General features: G+C 39.6%; 2 protein-coding genes across 2 annotated transcripts; one reads left to right on the plus strand and one right to left on the minus strand.

Annotated features, from left to right (window-relative positions):
* Nucleotides 1-1,545: 1,545 nt before the first annotated feature.
* Nucleotides 1,546-9,447, minus strand: LOC108263630 (tapasin). Its single transcript, XM_017464653.2, has 8 exons — nt 9,248-9,447; nt 7,118-7,300; nt 6,779-7,027; nt 5,357-5,716; nt 4,138-4,461; nt 2,564-2,665; nt 2,063-2,091; nt 1,546-1,966 (listed from the first exon to the last, which is right to left on the minus strand). The coding sequence occupies exons 1-8, from the start codon at nt 9,306-9,308 to the stop codon at nt 1,955-1,957; spliced, it is 1,320 nt and encodes a 439-aa protein (XP_017320142.1). The 5' UTR covers nt 9,309-9,447; the 3' UTR covers nt 1,546-1,954.
* Nucleotides 9,448-11,476: 2,029 nt separating this feature from the next.
* Nucleotides 11,477-16,983, plus strand: spcs3 (signal peptidase complex subunit 3). Its single transcript, XM_017464651.3, has 5 exons — nt 11,477-11,746; nt 12,445-12,518; nt 13,675-13,751; nt 13,847-13,962; nt 16,773-16,983. The coding sequence occupies exons 1-5, from the start codon at nt 11,604-11,606 to the stop codon at nt 16,903-16,905; spliced, it is 543 nt and encodes a 180-aa protein (XP_017320140.1). The 5' UTR covers nt 11,477-11,603; the 3' UTR covers nt 16,906-16,983.
* Nucleotides 16,984-17,283: the final 300 nt, after the last annotated feature.

Consider the following 17,283-nt stretch of genomic DNA (forward strand, 5'->3'; position numbering starts at 1 on the left):
ATTTGCACAGATAGGGGGTATAATTACTTATGGATTTCAGCTGGTTCCTTGCCTGACTTTGCCTTGGAGAACTGCTTTTCCTTAGCGTGTTCAGTACTTTTTTCCTGAGTTAAATTCTACTTTATTACACATAACTTTATTTATGGACTTTAATGTTGTGAATTCTTTATATTTCCTGGATTTCTTGAGTTAATACTGATGGCTGGTGAACATTTGGAAAAACATTGTAAATATATTTACTGAAAGAAAAAAAATGTTCAATACTTATTTCCGCCACCGAATAAAAATATTGTTAAATGTTTTCGAATTAAATGTCTTGTTTTGGAACTACTTCAAAATTTAAAAAGTGAAATATCTTAGATAAGACATTCAGACAAATAAAATTAAAAAAGTATATACAATCATAATGTGGTTTTAATAAGCTCAAAATGTCTTTCTCTGCGTTCTCTCCTTGGTCTTTCTCAAAACACACAGATAGACTCTGTGCCAAGGTCACAAACTGTGAATGGATTTTTCATGATGTAATGTTACACGCTGAATCCTAATGTCCATCCATCCAACTTCTATACCGCTTTTCAGGGTCACGGGGGAACCTGGAGCCTATCCCAGGGAGCATGGGGCACAAGGCGGGGTACACCCTGGACAGGGTGCCAATCCATCGCAGGGCACAATCACATACACACTCACACACCCATTCATACACTACAGACACTTTAGACATGCCAATCAGCCTACCATGCATGTCTTTGGACTGGGGGAGGAAACCGGAGTACCCGGAGGAAACCCCCGCAGCACGGGGAGAACATGCAAACTCCGTACACACAGGGTGGATCCTAACGTGTGCAGATGAATATACGTGACAAATAAAAACTCAGAAGATATCATTTTTTATGTTAGGTGTAAAGTCCAAACAAGTTCTGAGATTTCTGTTTGTTTAATAACTTTATTGTTCTTCACAGTGACATAATTCACTTTACAACAAGGTGTAACAAGCTCAAATATACGCACGGTACGAACGACACTTTTCTGCACGTTCAGTCGATTTTACATTAAATAACTATTTTGAATATTTATTCATTTTTTAAATTAGCATTCATTTAAGTAAGAAATGATGTTGTGATGCAATATTGAAAATAAGAATGACAGGTTATCCATTTATTAATTTTTTAAATTATTATATTGTTTTACTTCTTCTCCCTGTCATTAGGTGGCGATGTCGCGCTGCTTCTGACTAAATCCACAAAGGTCTACTTCCGTACTAGCTTTTTTTTAGTATTATTATTTCTACCCGTTTTCAGCCTAACCCCGCCTCCTGTGAGATAATTGGCTACCATCTCCTTCTTAAAGCAGTTCATTGACTGGAGCTCACAGAAGATTACGGACACATCAATAAAGTTTTCAGAATTCAGTGTAATGTATTATATTATATTTATCTCTGAATTAACTTCATTCGTCTTAAAGTATTTGGTGAATGTTTGTTTTACATTTTGGCTAATTGTTTTATTTGAAATTATTATGAATTCATTAAAATAAGACAACAGACTGTTCATTTCTTTACAGTTTTATTTTACAAAAGTGTCATACCCTGCTATTAATATTAAACTCTTCTAGCTAGTAGTGCACTTTAATAATAATTAAAAAAAAAAAAAACATACTTTTTTTCCATTACAAATTCACAGTAAGGAATCCTAAAACACCCAGCACAAATAACTACAGTTTCTATTTAATTGAAAACGTTTAAACAATGTTTTAAACAGAATTTCTAGTGCAAATCAAAGCAACAGAGACAATGAAAAGGCTTCAGAATAAAAAGGGACGAATCAGAAAGAGTATACATCCATTCACAGAGGAGTATTTACAGCTCTTTTCATTTCTCAGCATCTGCAGACTGAGGAGACGTCCAGCAGGAGACGTCCAGCAGGAGACGTCCAGCAGGACACGTCGAGCTCCGGGATTATTTTTCCTTCTAAAAGTTCAAAGGAAATAAAAAATAAAGGATTCAGGAAACAGATGGATTTTCACACATTTCTAAATATGTGTGAAGAAAATAGAAAGAAATTACCTTATCGCTGGGTTCTCCATTGCTCGTGTCTGTAGAAATAAAGAATGAAGGAGATAAAGAAATGTGAACACACACATACAATTTTAATAAATACTTTTATGTTAAACAATCTAACAAACAAATAAATAGATAAATGAGAAGACATAATAAAAATCTAAAAAAAATTTTTAAAATAAAATAAACAATTTACAATTTATATGATTAGAGGTACAAAAAGTTTAACATCCCATCAGCTGCATCCAGTCAGTCTGTAATTATTTCTTTTTATGTAATGAAATAAAATGATCACGATATCCATGATATCTCTAAAAAACATACTGTGGCATAATGTATCACGATATCGATATTATATCATCATATCGCCCAGCCCTAGCTGCACTACTGTCAGAACTGCTGTTATAGAAAATGAATCAACACCTTCTGACCAATCAGATTCAAGCGTTCATCAGCGCTGTGGTGTAAATAACAGTACAAATACACATTTATTAACGCTTAGCTTACCGTTAGAGCTGAAAGTCCAGAAAAAGATCTTTATTACACCGTAAAGTATGAGAGCCACAGCGACCATGGCCATGGAGTCCTCAATAGACGGAGCACTGACACCTGAGTTACGAAAATAAATAAATAAATAAATAATCTATAAAGCAGAATAGAGTTACTTATATCTGCGCTAAACAAAACTATCCTTTTAAAAAACTAGCATTCAGCATGAGAGGACATTTAACCCTGTCTCGATCAATTCTTTGCACTTGTCTTTCTCTCACTTTGCTTCTTTGCCTGTTTCCATAGCAACAACATTGTTATTATTTAGGTAATTCTCGCTAGATAGTGAACAGCATAATAACCACACACAGTCACACAATGTTTTTTAAAAATGTTTTTATGAGTGAAATTTCAATATCATTCCATGCACAGAACCTCACATTGAGTTCAACTTTAGGGAAAATCGATCATATTTACTCGTCGGCCATTTTGTGCGTAATGTGAGAAAGAGGGAAATTATATGTACAACACCGATTCCTTAAAGCAGGGGTTCCCAAACTTTTCCAGGGCAAGGCCCCCCCCCCAAATGGCATTAACATTTGACCGAGGCCCCCCTTTTGCAAGATGTCTTTAAAACACATAAAAAATACAGACTTCTGAATATATCCCCCTTTTTTTAAATTAATAATTACCTCTTTCATCTTTACATTACATTACATTACGAATTGATTGTGTTTGTGTGGTTGTTTGGGAGTGAGAATCATGTATTTATTTATTTTTCACACCAAATTGTTGAGGCCCCCGGGCGCCCCCTGGTGGCCCCCAAAGGGGCTGCGGCCCCCCTTTGAAAACCTCTGCCTTTAAGTACACAACAAAAGAAATACAGTACCTGGAATAAAGTTCATGTCTACGAAAAAGCCTACTTTTTTTTCCCATGAATGAAGCATCCAAAATTGTTTGTTTATTTAATTTCCACAAATTTGCCTAAAATGAGGGTAAAATAGTCATTGTCTGTTTAAAAAGAAACCCAACAAATTTATGAGTATTTTTTTTTTTTTTTACAAATTCGTTAACTTCATGCACTTTTTTAGACATTTCCTTAATTATCCAAATTGGAGCATGAATCTTTATGAATCATTTGAATCTGTTCAGCTAAATGATTCTTTCAGAGTCACTGAGAAGGCTCAAATATTTCTTCTCTAAAGCTGGTGAAAAACGTTGCGTGACATCAGGTGGGATTTTTTATATACGTCTTGAACAATCTGGTTGCAAGGCCTGGTTAAAAAAAATGAGCCTTGATAGTGCGTGAATATGAGGCAATTTACGACAATATCATTCTAAAGTATTTTTCTATCAGTGAAACTTAATGCTCACTGGTACAAGATGTGATGTACGTTTATCATCCAGTACAGTCAAGCTCAAACATGCAGCGCTTGATTTTTTGCCTTAAAAGCTACAGGAAAAAGTTGAATCCATCTGCATTAATGATAATAATGAATGACTGTGCTCTAAAGAGCAAGCTCGGCTGGTTAGTTAGCTAATACTAGCTACGACTGCTAAGAGCGCTGTTATATCGAGAGTGTGTGACTCACCGATGACATTCAGAGTCACAGTGGCCCGTCGAGATCCTCCCTTGTGTTTGGCGATGCAGCTGACCTCTCCGCCTCGCCCGAGTCCCAGTTTAAACGAGTCGAGCTCTAAGCGAGAGCTCTGGCTGAAGGTCCCGTCTTTGGCCTGCCTGTGGCCCGTCACGCTACCCTGACCGAGCGAGAGCTTCTTCCCCTCAGCGTCAGTGAATTCCCAGTCCAGGTCCAGAGACAGGGGAAAGAAACCGGAAGCCTCGCAGTGGACCGTCACCACCTGCCCCGGGACAGACAGCGGCAGAGAGGAGGGGTAGACCGCCACAGATGGAGGCTCTACAAGGAGAAGATATGCAGAGAGAGAGAGAGAGAGAGAGAGGGACGGAATTGGAGACTGAAGATGAGAATAGAGTTTCTGAGTTGAACATCATTGTGGCAAAAAAAAAATTTGCTAAGAATATTTTGACGGTACAGAAATGAATACTTCTAAAAGTTATATAGGAATCCAGAATATTGGATCCCATCTAACAGATTTAAACCTAGAAAAACATTTTTTAAAAATGAAGAAAAAATGAAATCCTTTGAATAATCGTGAAAAAGATGGCGATTATTAAGAGTAGAATATTATTATTATTATTATTATTATTATTATTATTATACATTATGTATCATTTTTCCCACTCAAATGTCAACTCAAATCAATTTAATTTATATAGCACTTTTAACAATGGACATTGTCACAAAAGCGGCTTTACAGAAATCTGGATATGAATTTATATTGTTTAATTTAGCCCTAATGAGAAAGCCAGAGGCGACAGTGGTGAGGAAAAACTCCCTGAGATGATATGGGAAAGAAACCTTGAGAGGAACCAGACTCAGAAGGGAACCCGTCCTCATCTGGGTGATGCCATGGGTCAAACAAATTTACAGAAATGTCCCATAGATGCAGTTTTGCCAGAAAAATACAGGGCCTCATTAATCAGCGTTTTAATAACGTTGCGTCAGCGTTCTTATGACGTGTGTAATTTACTGAGCATGCTCATACTATAGCTGATTTAGAAAGTCTAAGGGCAGTTGTTAGGGCAGTGGCAAGTTTCCATTCTTTTCACACTACCAATGTTTCCCAAACAGACGTCTCATGAATATAAAAGTCACGTGTCAAATATTAGCTTTGAGAATAATAATAATAATTATAATTATAATAAGTCCTACAACATGACTGAAAACTCACCCACTACCTCCAGGTCTAAGGCCACCTGAGCCAGAAGGTGAGGCAGGTAAACGGTGCAGATGTAAGTCCCAACATGTCTCACTTGGGCCTCTTTCAGAACCAGCGATGCGTTTCGTGTCTTGTCAAGACCCACGATGTCCAACTCAGCGTCTGTCTCTGACATCTCAGCGAAGCGATCGTTCATTCCGTCGTAGGCCAAGACCAGCCTGCCTTCACCCCGGAACTGGTAGCGCCACTCCACAGCAAAGCCAGAACCGTGCAGAGGTGAAGACGGGTCGACCCAGAACCCACAGTCTAGGAGGACCGGTTCGCCCAGTCTGGTGCGGACTGTGGAGGTTGTACTGGAGACGCTGAGGATTACTGAGAGAAGCAGTGAGGTAGCAAAGAAAGAGCGACAGAAATGGAATGTTAAATTACAAATAAATGAAATTGAAAGTTAATGAATTGATTGATTGATTGATATCTGATGTCAGGACCATTTTCAAGTAAAATGTATTAGTTACAAAAAAAAAAATTATTAGTTAACTAGTACTAGTTAATTAGCAAAGAGAAACTGAATATAGAATTAAAAGTAAATTCACTTAAAAATACATTTATTTATTTACTCTTAAAAGCCCATTAGTTAATCTTTGCTGGTTATAAACTTCATTAATTAGCTACTGCTAGCTAATTAGCTTGAATACACTTACATTACAGTACATTTGATTAATTAACTAGTTTACTAATTAACTAACAAAACTACCCTTTTCTAATACTAATAAATAAACAAGCAAACAAATGAACAAACAAGTAACTCCGAGGAAGTGGCTGATTTTGATTTTATAGTTTGGACGTTTTGGTCCGATTTGTTAACACAGAACAGTTTATTATTATTATTATTATTATTATTATTATACTTCTGTATAAAACTGATTCAGCGACCAAAATAATCTCAACAGCAACAAATCCTTCACATCCAACATCCAAGTAAATTATTAGAAACTGGCATCTCGTAACCATACGCATGGTGTGTTTTTTGTCTGTAACAAGTTATTTATTTAGAATTTTTGGAAGGAGTCTCCAGTGTGAGTGCTTTGTAACAGTTTCAGCCACAGAGTACGTCACGATGTATTTTATTCCTCTTATACAACAGCCCTCTGGTCGCGTCACGGAGCAACTCCAATGCGTAAACTCCTCTGGCCTGAAGATGTCGTAAAGTTACAGCTTTACCTCTGTTAAAAAGCAAGCTGTCAGTTGTTGCTATAGAAACGTATCAGTACGAGCGTATTAACCTGCGATTTGGAGCTGCACTACTGTCAGAGCTGCTGTTCTAGAAAATTCATCAACACCTCCCGACCGATCAGATTTGAAAATTCGACAGTGGTGTAATTAATTATAATATAAAGTTGTGTCGTGCAAAATGTAACTATAAAACCTCTTTACCGCTCGGCTCTTTAGAACCAGTCGACGCCCGCATCACATTCGCCAGCGTCAGTTCTCCGTTAAGACCTTGTGCTGCTACAGAAAACCAGTCGGCGCTCAGGTAGACGGGGCTTTGTCCCGAGGTGGTGAGAGGGGCGGCCCATTTCACCATGGAGGCTTGAGGGGTGAAAGGGTTTATCTCACACTGCGGTTTGTGCACAGTGCCCTCTGGTGGATGGAGGGCAGAGCTGCAGAAAGTGGACGCAGGATCTGGAGAATTAAAAGCAAAACATTGTCAGATATATCAAGTGCTCAATGTATTACAATTAACTTATACATCAAAATATCCATCATACTGACCAGACACGTAGTAAATTCTGGACGGACTGACGTCTGACGGAGGTTTCCGTTCAAGCTTCTCGCTATCGGGGGCGGTTCTGATGTACAGCACGGATTTCTCCTGGCTCATTCCTGAGAAACCTCCACCACCCGGCCTCTCCTGAACAAACCAGCACTCCAACACCGAGCATCTTGAACTGCACGCTGCAGCCGAACAGACACACCTGAGTTTTATTCACACATTGCAATTCTACAAGCAAAAAGAATTCAGCTAATATAAAAAAAAAAAAAATATGTCCCACTGTAGTATATTGTGTCCCTCCTAACACAGAAGTGCTAAAAAGAAAATAGTCAAATAAGCTTTTTTATTATATTATTACTAATTTGTGTCAAAGGTATCAAATATAATTCCGCAAGTATCAAATGAAGAAGTGAACTGAAACAAACCACAAACAAAAAAACAGTTAAGTAAGTTATCTGGTTGTGATGGCATCACATGACGCATCTTAGCCCAATCTTATTCCCAAATCTGCGGAAAATCAAGCTCCTCGAACATGGTGGCTTAGTGGTTAGCATGTTTGCCTTACACCTCCAGGGTCTGGGGTTTGAGTCCCACTGTGGCCCTGTGTGTGTGAAGTTTGCATGTTCTCCCCGTGCTGCGGGGGTTTTCTCCAGGTACTCTGGTTTCCTCCCCCAGTCCAAAGACATGCATGGTAGGCTGATTGGCGTGTCCAAAGTGTGTGAATGTGTATGTGATTATGATGTGATTGTGCCCTATGATGGATTGGTACCCTGTCCAGGGTGTACCCTGCCTTGTGCCCCATGCTCCCTGGGATAGGCTCTAGGTTTCCCTGTGACCCTGAAGAACGATAAGTGGTATAGAGGATGGATGGATCTGAATATTGCGGGGTTTCCTTGATTTTGCGTTCATTTCTGCTATCGCAAGTTCTTGGAAGGACTGTTTGATAGCTGTTGTGTGATATGACAGAGCTAGTTAGTGGGTGGAAATTGGAATGATCAAAAATTGGGTAAAATGGTGTAAAAATCCAAAAATCTGGATTCAAAAATAAAGTGCCTCACTGTGGCACTTCTGCATCAAGGACATAGGAAGCCCAAGTTCTTATTAATAAAGAAAGGAAGAAAAAAAGAAACCACAGCCCACCCTCTGGTCTGCTATTGGCTAACGCACTCAACTGCAAGTTTAAAGTTTGTGAAAGTGATATTAACTGCAAGCAAATGCTGTTCTGATGGATTGCTCCTGTCTTGTTACAAACAAAACAAACAGGCACAATGTTGCAGATCTGTTTGTATTTTGGAGAAATTGGACCAGTTGAGAAATGTTTCAGGCGGATACAGTCGGAAATAACTGCAGACCCAGGTGGGCACGATTAAATCCTCGTCATACTTCACACAGAGATGACGTTATTTAACTGCTGAGCAAATGGACGGCGTACAGACCTTCGCTTGAAGTGTTGTGCACATGGTAGCTCGGGGCGAACTCAGCCCTACTCGACTGAGCTTGTGATTGGAACTTCTCTATGCGACAGGTGAAACAAAAACACAGAGATCATATAACCTGGTAAACTCAGGATGGTGGTTTCGTCTGCGTACAGTCGTTTCAGATGTTTGCACATGTTCGGTGGGTATGGTGGCCAGGCATACAGAAATACAATCCCACATCCAGCTAATGTGTCCTAACCTGTATCCAAACCTGTATCCAAAACGCACCAATTTCCAAATCAAACTCCAATGCGGAAGCTGGCAGTGAACAAATAAAATGGCAGCCAACAAAAAAAGCTGGCCCCAAAGAAGCGAAGAGTGAAAGCGAAGGCGATTCCTGATCTGATCACCGAAACAAAAACAGACCATACTGAATACAGGATCTTCATTTTAAACTATATAATCCTGACAGTTTGCACTTGTAAGTCATTCTTATTGAAAAACTGATACTTGGAAAAACAAAAAGTGGAGGATTTTTGACACCTATCATATCCCATACAGGAACAAGTACACAACATTGCATGTCCCAGTACTGTAATCTGTTCTTATGTGATGTTGCCTTTCAAATAAATCCAGTGAGATCTAGTGTACATTACACTGCTATCTATTTCAAGACATTTCATTATTTATTATTGAATGTGTGAGACTCACCACCGCCCAGCAGCGCAAAAGTAATCACAGAGAGTTTATAGATGGTGGAAATATCCCTCATGGCTCTTCTCAGCTGTGTAATCGGCGACTTTCTGCTACTTTTGCTGCCACCAAATGCACAGCACACAACAATAAAGTTCCCCTAAAACACCCTGCGCACACAGCACACTTTCACTTTTACTCCCCAACTGCGCATGCGCCGGGGAAATCCCCTCAGAAAAGCTCTGAGGCCAGCCTGTGAACCGACTGTACGCACGTGCCTGGTTATAAATCTTATACAAAAAAGCAAACATTTTAGGAGTATATTATTACATTATATTATTAATTCTGAGAAATATTAAAAAGATATATATATTTTTTTCCCATCTCAAAATACGCGACGTCCACTTGGTGGCGCTCAGAGTCGACCGTTAAAAAAATCCTCTTTATTTGGACACGTGATTTATTTGAAATTCGAGTTCAAGTACTACAGCAACAATAAGTCTGTTTTTAATCACATACAGCTGAATATTTTTGTGCAATTAAACAGATGTTCTTCAAAGCTGTCAAATAGTAGTAGTAGTAGTAGTAGTAATAGTAATAATAATAATAACCAATGGCATTTGTATAGAAGACACTAAACCCATGTTTATGATAATCATCCATTTTCTATACCGCTTATCCTACAGGGTCACAGGGGACCCCAGGGAGCATGGGGCACAAGGCAGGGTACACCTTGGATGGGGTGCAAATCCATCCGGGGCGGCTGTGGTTCAGGTTGTAGAGCGGGTTGTTCACTAACTATAGGGTTGGCGGTTCAATTCCCGGCCCACATGACTCCACATACCGAAGTGTCCTTGGGTAAGACACTGAACTCCAAGTTGCTCCCGATGGCAAGTTAGCGCCTTGCATGGCAGCTCTGCTACCATTGGTGTGTGAGTGTGAGTGTGTGTGTGAATGGGTGAATGAGAAACAGTGTAAAGCGCTTTGGATAAAAGTGCTATATAAGTGTGCAATTTACCATTTACCATCGCAGGGCATAATCACACACACTTTCATACACTACGGACACTTTGGACATGCCAATCAGCCTACCATGCAAGTATTTGGACTGGGGGAGGAAACCGGAGTACCCGGAGGAAACCCCCACAACACGGAGAGAACATGCAAACGCTGCAATAAAAAAAAAAAATCAAATAAAGTCAAGAGAGTTTTTACTGTCATTCCTCTATGCAGGTTTTCTGTGATCATTTTGTGTGATGGTGGGTGTTGAGACAGATTTGAATAGTCCAGGTGTATGCTCCTTTACGTTCTGCCAGATAGCAGGAAGGTGAAGACTTCATGAGAGTTGTGCGAGGAGGCGTCTGCAATGCTGGAGGCCTTGTGGGTGCAGCGGCTGTTCTACGTGTTGATGGTTTGTAAGGATGCCCTTCTCAACTATTCTCACAATTCCCATACCAGACGGTGAGACAGCTAGTCAAGACATCTTCGATTGTTCCCCTGTAGAAGGTGGACAGGATAAGACTGTGGAGTTTGGCTCTCTTCATCCTCTGCAGGAAGTGGAGATACTGCTGGGCCTTCTTGGCTAGGCAGGTGGTGTTGATAGTCCAGGAGAGATCCTCTGTAATGTGCACACCAAGAAAATTCAAGCTTTTGCCTCTCTCCACAGTTGCCATGCTTAGTAAGATAAAAGATCACTAATAGAAAACGTATTAATGCTTTAAGTTGATACGTAAACAAGAAAAAAAAACAACAACAGGTGATCAGAAATGTACGTAGATAATATAGCCTACAGTATGCGGATTACACTGACTCGACGAAAAGTGCCTTATAGGCTACAGATAAATACCTGAGAAATATGGAAGTGTGCAGGAACAGTATTAAAGAAGCATGTTTATTTACTGAGTTGTTGTTTTACTTGGGTTTTAATCAAGATTACCATAAATGAAAGCAGCAAACAAACAAACAAACAAATAAATAAATTGCACTGTATTGTGTAAATATAGCCTGCAGGATTTTTTTTTTATTGCTGGTGTATTATCACTAACATATAAGATGAACTTGATAATATATAAAATACATTTAAAATAAGTAAAACATTGCGTTGATCAGTGGGTTGCGACAGTGTCGTGAAGGACGTCTCCGTCGTCCAATCAGCGCTTTGCTTGTTGGCCTAACCTACTAACCAATCGGACAGCACCACGTGGTTTAGGGGCTAACCAATCACAGTGCATGAAAGCGGGATTTGTCTAAATACGGGTATAGAAAGAAAACTAATAACACGTCGGAAAACCCATAAGACTTCCTGCGTTCGGACTTCCTGTAGCCTGCAAAGCTAAATGTACTATTATTAGTTTATTTTGAAGGAGATTTAATTATGAATACGGTTTTATCGAGGGCGAACTCGCTGTTCGCATTTTCTCTCAGTGTAATGGCCGCTCTCACTTTCGGCTGCTTCATCACAACGGCGTTCAGAGACAGAAGCGTTCCGGTGAATATACACGTCTCCAGAGTGTTCCTGTGAGTCTAACCGTCTTCTTTTTTTATTTTTTATTTTATTCATTTCTGTACAGCTTCTAGTGCTTCAAATGAAACGTTTTTGCAAGGTTTTTGTGCTTGCATTGTTCCATACGGCTATAGCAAGTTGAGGCTAGGCTAAATCACAAATGGCGCATAGATCACCACGTTAAAGGTGCGATAGTCGATTTGTTTTATTTCATAGTTGTACAAATAACCTGTAAAATATGTCGACTATGGTTAAAAATAATGGTTTAATCCATGAACTCAGGACGAAAGTATTACGTGGCTGAGAAAAACCATTAAGAAAACTGCTTCAGGTCCGGAATGTTTGTTTTTGTTGGTTATTTTGTAGACACTCTGCCGGTCACTGTAGATCCTGGGGGCGGAGCTTTGTGAACATGGGCGGGAATGAGGGGTGTATATAATATCTAACCCATCTACTTAACCTTTATAAAGCTAATCTTGAAAAAATGTGATTAATCTTGCATATTGCACCTTTTATAGCACGATGTAGTGTAGAATCTAGGGTTTATTTGCATCCTAGCTAGTGCACTGTATTATCAGAAGGTCGCCATTTGATATTCTGTCCAGGTTCCTGAGTAGCGGCGCTACATGACGCTCATAATTGTGTGTTTGTGTGAGTATTTAAATGCGACTAATTCTCCTATTGGTGTGTGTTTGTTTTCTGTAATCACCAGAAAAAACGTGGATGACTTTACAGGACCAAGAGAGAGGAGTGATTTGGGTTTTGTGACCTTTGACCTTTCTGCTGATATCCTTTGTTTTATGTTAAAGCCGATTTTGCATGACTGTAGCCTTACTGTGATGTGTTTGTGACCAATCACTGATCACCTGTGTTTGTGACCAATCACTGATCACCTGTGTTTCCCAACGACCAATCACTGATCACCTGTGTTTCCCAACAACCAATCACTGATCACCTGTGTTTCCCAACAACCAATCACTGATCACCTGTGTTTCCCAACAACCAATCACTGATCACCTGTGTTTCCCAACGACCCATTACTGATCACGTGTTTCCCAACGACCCATCACTGATCACGTGTTTCCCAACGACCAATCACTGATCACGTGTTTCCCAACAACCAATCACTGATCACCTGTGTTTCCCAACGACCCATCACTGATCACTACAGATTCCTAATGAACATCACCATTGATTCTGATCACCTGTGTTTCCCAACGACCAATCACTGATCACCTGTGTTTCCCAATGACCGATCACCTGTGTTTCCCAACGACCCATCACTGATCACTACTGATTCCTAATGAACATCACCATTGATTCTCGACGACCAGTCGCTGATCACCACTGTTACCGCTACTCACCATCACTGCTTCTTCTTTATCTGTGTTCTTGAGAGAAAGTAAAGTATTTTGTAAATGTGAAAAGTTATGTTTGTGGTGCCATGAACAAAGATGACTTCTATAAGAAATAAATGATAATCTCTCATTTTCAGTTCTAATAAAACTCTATTCTATTTTATTATATTCTAAGTGAAAATTTTCCTCCTTCATGGTCCATAAGGTGTAATTTGTTATGCCAGTGATCATGATGACATTATGCGAGTTAGTCTGTGGCACCATCTAGCGACTTTTTTGAGCGTGCTTTAGCGGCTTTCACTCAGAGAAGAGTGTTAGCTGGCAGATAATGAGAGAGAGCTGGCTGGTGGGTGGGGCCTTGTAGATGACCAATTATTTCAAAAGATCTTTTCAAGTTTATCTCTAATGCAGTAACTGTGTGTGTGTGTGTGTGTGTGTGTGTGTGTCAGTCATGGAGTTTAAATCTCTGAATGTTGAAGGCCCTCTAGTGGCCAGGACCCCTAGGCACGTATCCAATACTCCTAGTTGGTGATCTGTCTGTTTGTGTCATCATCTTCAAGTTGTTTACCGTAACAGATCGTTACATCTGCGGCCGATATTTGACTGGAACGTGAAGCAGCTCTTCCTCTATCTATCTGCTGAATATGCAACCAAAAGCAATGTAAGGTTTCATACTAAACACTGCACACCAGTGTCACTGTGCTGTTTTGTTAGTACTATATAAGCGTGTGTTGGTTTTTTTGTCCCCTGCCCCAGGTACTGAACCAGGTGGTCCTATGGGACAAGATCGTTCAGAGAGGACAGAACACCAGACTTGAACTGAAGGAAATGAAGACCAAATACTACTTCTTTGACGATGGAAATGGCCTGAGGTGTGATCATTCTTCATCGTTATCACCGTTATTATTTATCTACATTTTAAATTTAGGTATCGCTCATGTCTAAATTTACCTTAAAACTCGCACTACAGCCTCTAAACAAGACAAGATGGCAGATTTTTTAATCTGCAGCTAATGACTATTTTCATAATTGATTAATCGGACGATTATTATTTTGATTGATCGATTAATCCGATTAAAAGACCTTTCACTACCACTTTTTCGTTTATTCAAAAAAAAACCTCATAAACGGAGTCTTACATAAACTTCAGAATAAAACTTTACATTAACACGTTTGTATGTGTGTGTGTATATATATAATGTGTGTGTATATGTATATATGTGAGTGTATATATATATATATATATATATATATATATATATATATATATATATATATATATATATATATATATATATATATATCAGTATTTCACACCCCTCACATTTTTGTAAATATTTGATTATCTTGTCATGTGACAACGCTGAACAAATGACACTTTGCTACAATGTAAAGTAGTGAGTGTACAGCTTGTGTAACAGTGTAAATTTGCCGTCCCCTCAAAATAACTCAACACACAGCCATTAATGTCTAAACCGCTGGCAACAAAAGTGAGTACACCCCTAAGTGAAAATCTCCAAATTGGGCCCAGAGTGTCAATATTTTGTGTGGCCACCATTATTTTCCAGCACTGCCTTAACCCTGTTGGGCATGGAGTTCACCAGAGCTTCACAGGTTGCCACTGGAGTCCTCTTCCACTCCTCCATGACGACATCACGGAGCTGGTGGATGTTAGAGTCCTTGTGCTCCTCCACCTTCCGTTTGAGGATGCCCCACAGATGCTCAAGAGGGTTTAGGTCTGGAGACATGCTTGGCCAGTCCATCACCTTCACCCTCAGCTTCTTTAGCAAGGCAGTGGTCGTCTTGGAGGTGTGTTTGGGGTCGTTATCATGCTGGAATACTGCCCTGCGACCCAGTCTCCGAAGGGAGGGGATCATGCTCTGCTTCAGTACGTCACAGTACATGTTGGCATTCATGGTTCCCTCAATGAACTGTAGCTCCCCAGTGCCGGCAGCACTCATGCAGCCTCAGACCATGACACTCCCACCACCATGCTTGACTGTAGGCAAGACACACTTGTCTTTGTACTCCTCACCTGGTTGCCGCCACACACGCTTGACACCATCTGAACCAAATAAGTTTATCTTGGTCTCATCAGACCACAGGACATGGTTCCAGTAATCCATGTCCTTAGTCTGCTTGTCTTCAGCAAACTGTTTGCAGGCTTTCTCATGCATCGTCTTTAGAAGAGGCTTCCTTCTGGGACGAGAGCCATGCTGACCAATTTGATGCAGTGTGCGGCGTATGGTCTGAGCACTGACAGGCTGACCCCCCCAGCCCCTTCAATCTCTGCAGCAATGCTAGCAGCACTCGTACGTCTATTTCCCAAAGACAACCTCTGGATATGACGCTGAGCACGTGCACTCAACTTCTTTGGTCGACCATGGCGAGGCCTTTTCTGAGTGGAACGTGTCCTGTTAAACCGCTGTATGGTCTTGGCCACCGTACTGCAGCTCAGTGTCAGGGTCTTGGCAGTCTTCTTCCTAGGCCATCTTTATGTAGAGCAACCATTCTTTTTTTCAGATCCTCAGAGAGTTCTTTGCCATGAGCTGCCATGTTGAACTTCCAGTGACCAGTATGAGGGAGTGTGAGAGCGATGACACCAAATTTAACACACCTGCTCCCCATTCACACCTGAGACCTTGTAACACTAACAAGTGACATGACACCGGGGAGGGAAAATGGCTAATTGGGCCCAGTTTAGACATTTTGATTTAGGGGTGTACTCACTTTTGTTTCCAGCGGTTTAGACATTAATGGCTGTGTGTTGAGTTATTTTGAGGGGACAGCAAATTCAAAGCTGTACACTCACTACTTTACATTGTAGCAAAGTGTCATTTCCTCAGTGTTGTCACATGAAAAGATATAATCAAATATTTACAAAAAATATGAGGGGTGTACTCACTTTTGAGATACTGTGTGTTAGTGTATATGCGTTTGTATATATATTTATTTATATACAGTGCCGACCACTAATATTGGCACCCTTGGTAAATAGGAGCAAAGAAGGCTGTGAAAAATTGTCTTTAACAATGTGATTCACAAAAATACTCATGGATATCACGCAATAGCAAAAATAACAGGTTTATCAAAAAAGATCTTTAAGTATAGGTATGCAACAATTATTGGCACCCTTATGAATTCATATGAGGAAAAATATATTTGAAGTATATTCCCATACATTTTTTTTTTATTATTTAAAATTTTATTTTAGATCCTTTTTGATTTTATTTTAAATAAATGAAAAATGGTACTGAAAGCTTGAACCCCCCCCCCCGCCGCCCCGGCCCATCTGATTAATTGAATAATAATAATAATAGGCTGATTAATCGATTATGAAAATAATCGTTTGTTGCGGCCCTAGTTATGCTTTTTCTAAATATCACTACTTTTTAAATAGTAAACAGATTGTCCATGTGTAGGAATAATTTTATTATTTTTTTTTTTAATGAAAAAGGACAAAACCTTGCTGGAGAGAAAAAATGAAATATTTAATGTTTTTAATATTTATGTTAACAGTATTTTCTCAGGTGCTTGCTTCTGTTATACAGCTTTGTGTCTAATTAAGTATAGAAGATAAAGCAGTGTGTGTCTGATCTATAACTGTATCATCGTTTATGTGGAAGTGTGTGTAAAATGAAAGTTGTTTTTTTTTTTTTTTTATTTATTTTTTTAACCCCAGGGCGAACAGGAACGTGACTCTCACTCTCTCCTGGAACGTGGTGCCGAACGCCGGGATCTTGCCGTTGGTCATGGGCTCGGGTCACATCTCAGTGCCGTTCCCCGAATCGTACGAAAGCACCAAGAGCTACTGAACTGTCCTGAACCATCTTTATTAACGTTGCACACCGCTGTGGGTTTTAATAAAAAACAAACAAACAAAAAAAAAAAAACAGTACAACATGTGTCCTTCAATTGTGCTTTATTTTTCTGTCCTGTGTGAAAAAGAAAGTGTGTGTGTGTGTGTGCTGTGTGTTACAGCTGAGGTCGTTGAGATTTTGTCCTAACGTCAGATCTGTGATGGAGATTCTAGTTAGTTTTATGATTAATGAAAGATGTTTACATGATGATTTGTAATAAATATTATATTAATGTTATACTATGTTAAAAAAATCTGTAACTGGTAAACACAATGTTCGCCTACACCCAACTAGATAATCACAATAATAATGATAAATCAGATTTCCAGGTGT

This window comes from Ictalurus punctatus, chromosome 3 (genome assembly GCF_001660625.3).
Source record: "Ictalurus punctatus breed USDA103 chromosome 3, Coco_2.0, whole genome shotgun sequence".
Classification (NCBI taxonomy): domain Eukaryota; kingdom Metazoa; phylum Chordata; class Actinopteri; order Siluriformes; family Ictaluridae; genus Ictalurus; species Ictalurus punctatus.

Coding starts and splice junctions, on each gene's coding strand:
- LOC108263630 (XM_017464653.2), bottom strand. CDS start 9,308: ATGAGGGATATTTCCACCATCTATAAACTCTCTGTGATTACTTTTGCG. Junction 5,717..6,778: donor TGGTTCTAAAGAGCCGAGCG/GTAAAGAGGTTT, acceptor TGCTTCTCTCAG/TAATCCTCAGCGTCTCCAGT. Junction 2,666..4,137: donor TGTGACTCTGAATGTCATCG/GTGAGTCACACA, acceptor TTCGTAACTCAG/GTGTCAGTGCTCCGTCTATT.
- spcs3 (XM_017464651.3), top strand. CDS start 11,604: ATGAATACGGTTTTATCGAGGGCGAACTCGCTGTTCGCATTTTCTCTC. Junction 12,519..13,674: donor GACCTTTGACCTTTCTGCTG/ATATCCTTTGTT, acceptor ACAGATCGTTAC/ATCTGCGGCCGATATTTGAC. Junction 13,963..16,772: donor GACGATGGAAATGGCCTGAG/GTGTGATCATTC, acceptor TTTTAACCCCAG/GGCGAACAGGAACGTGACTC.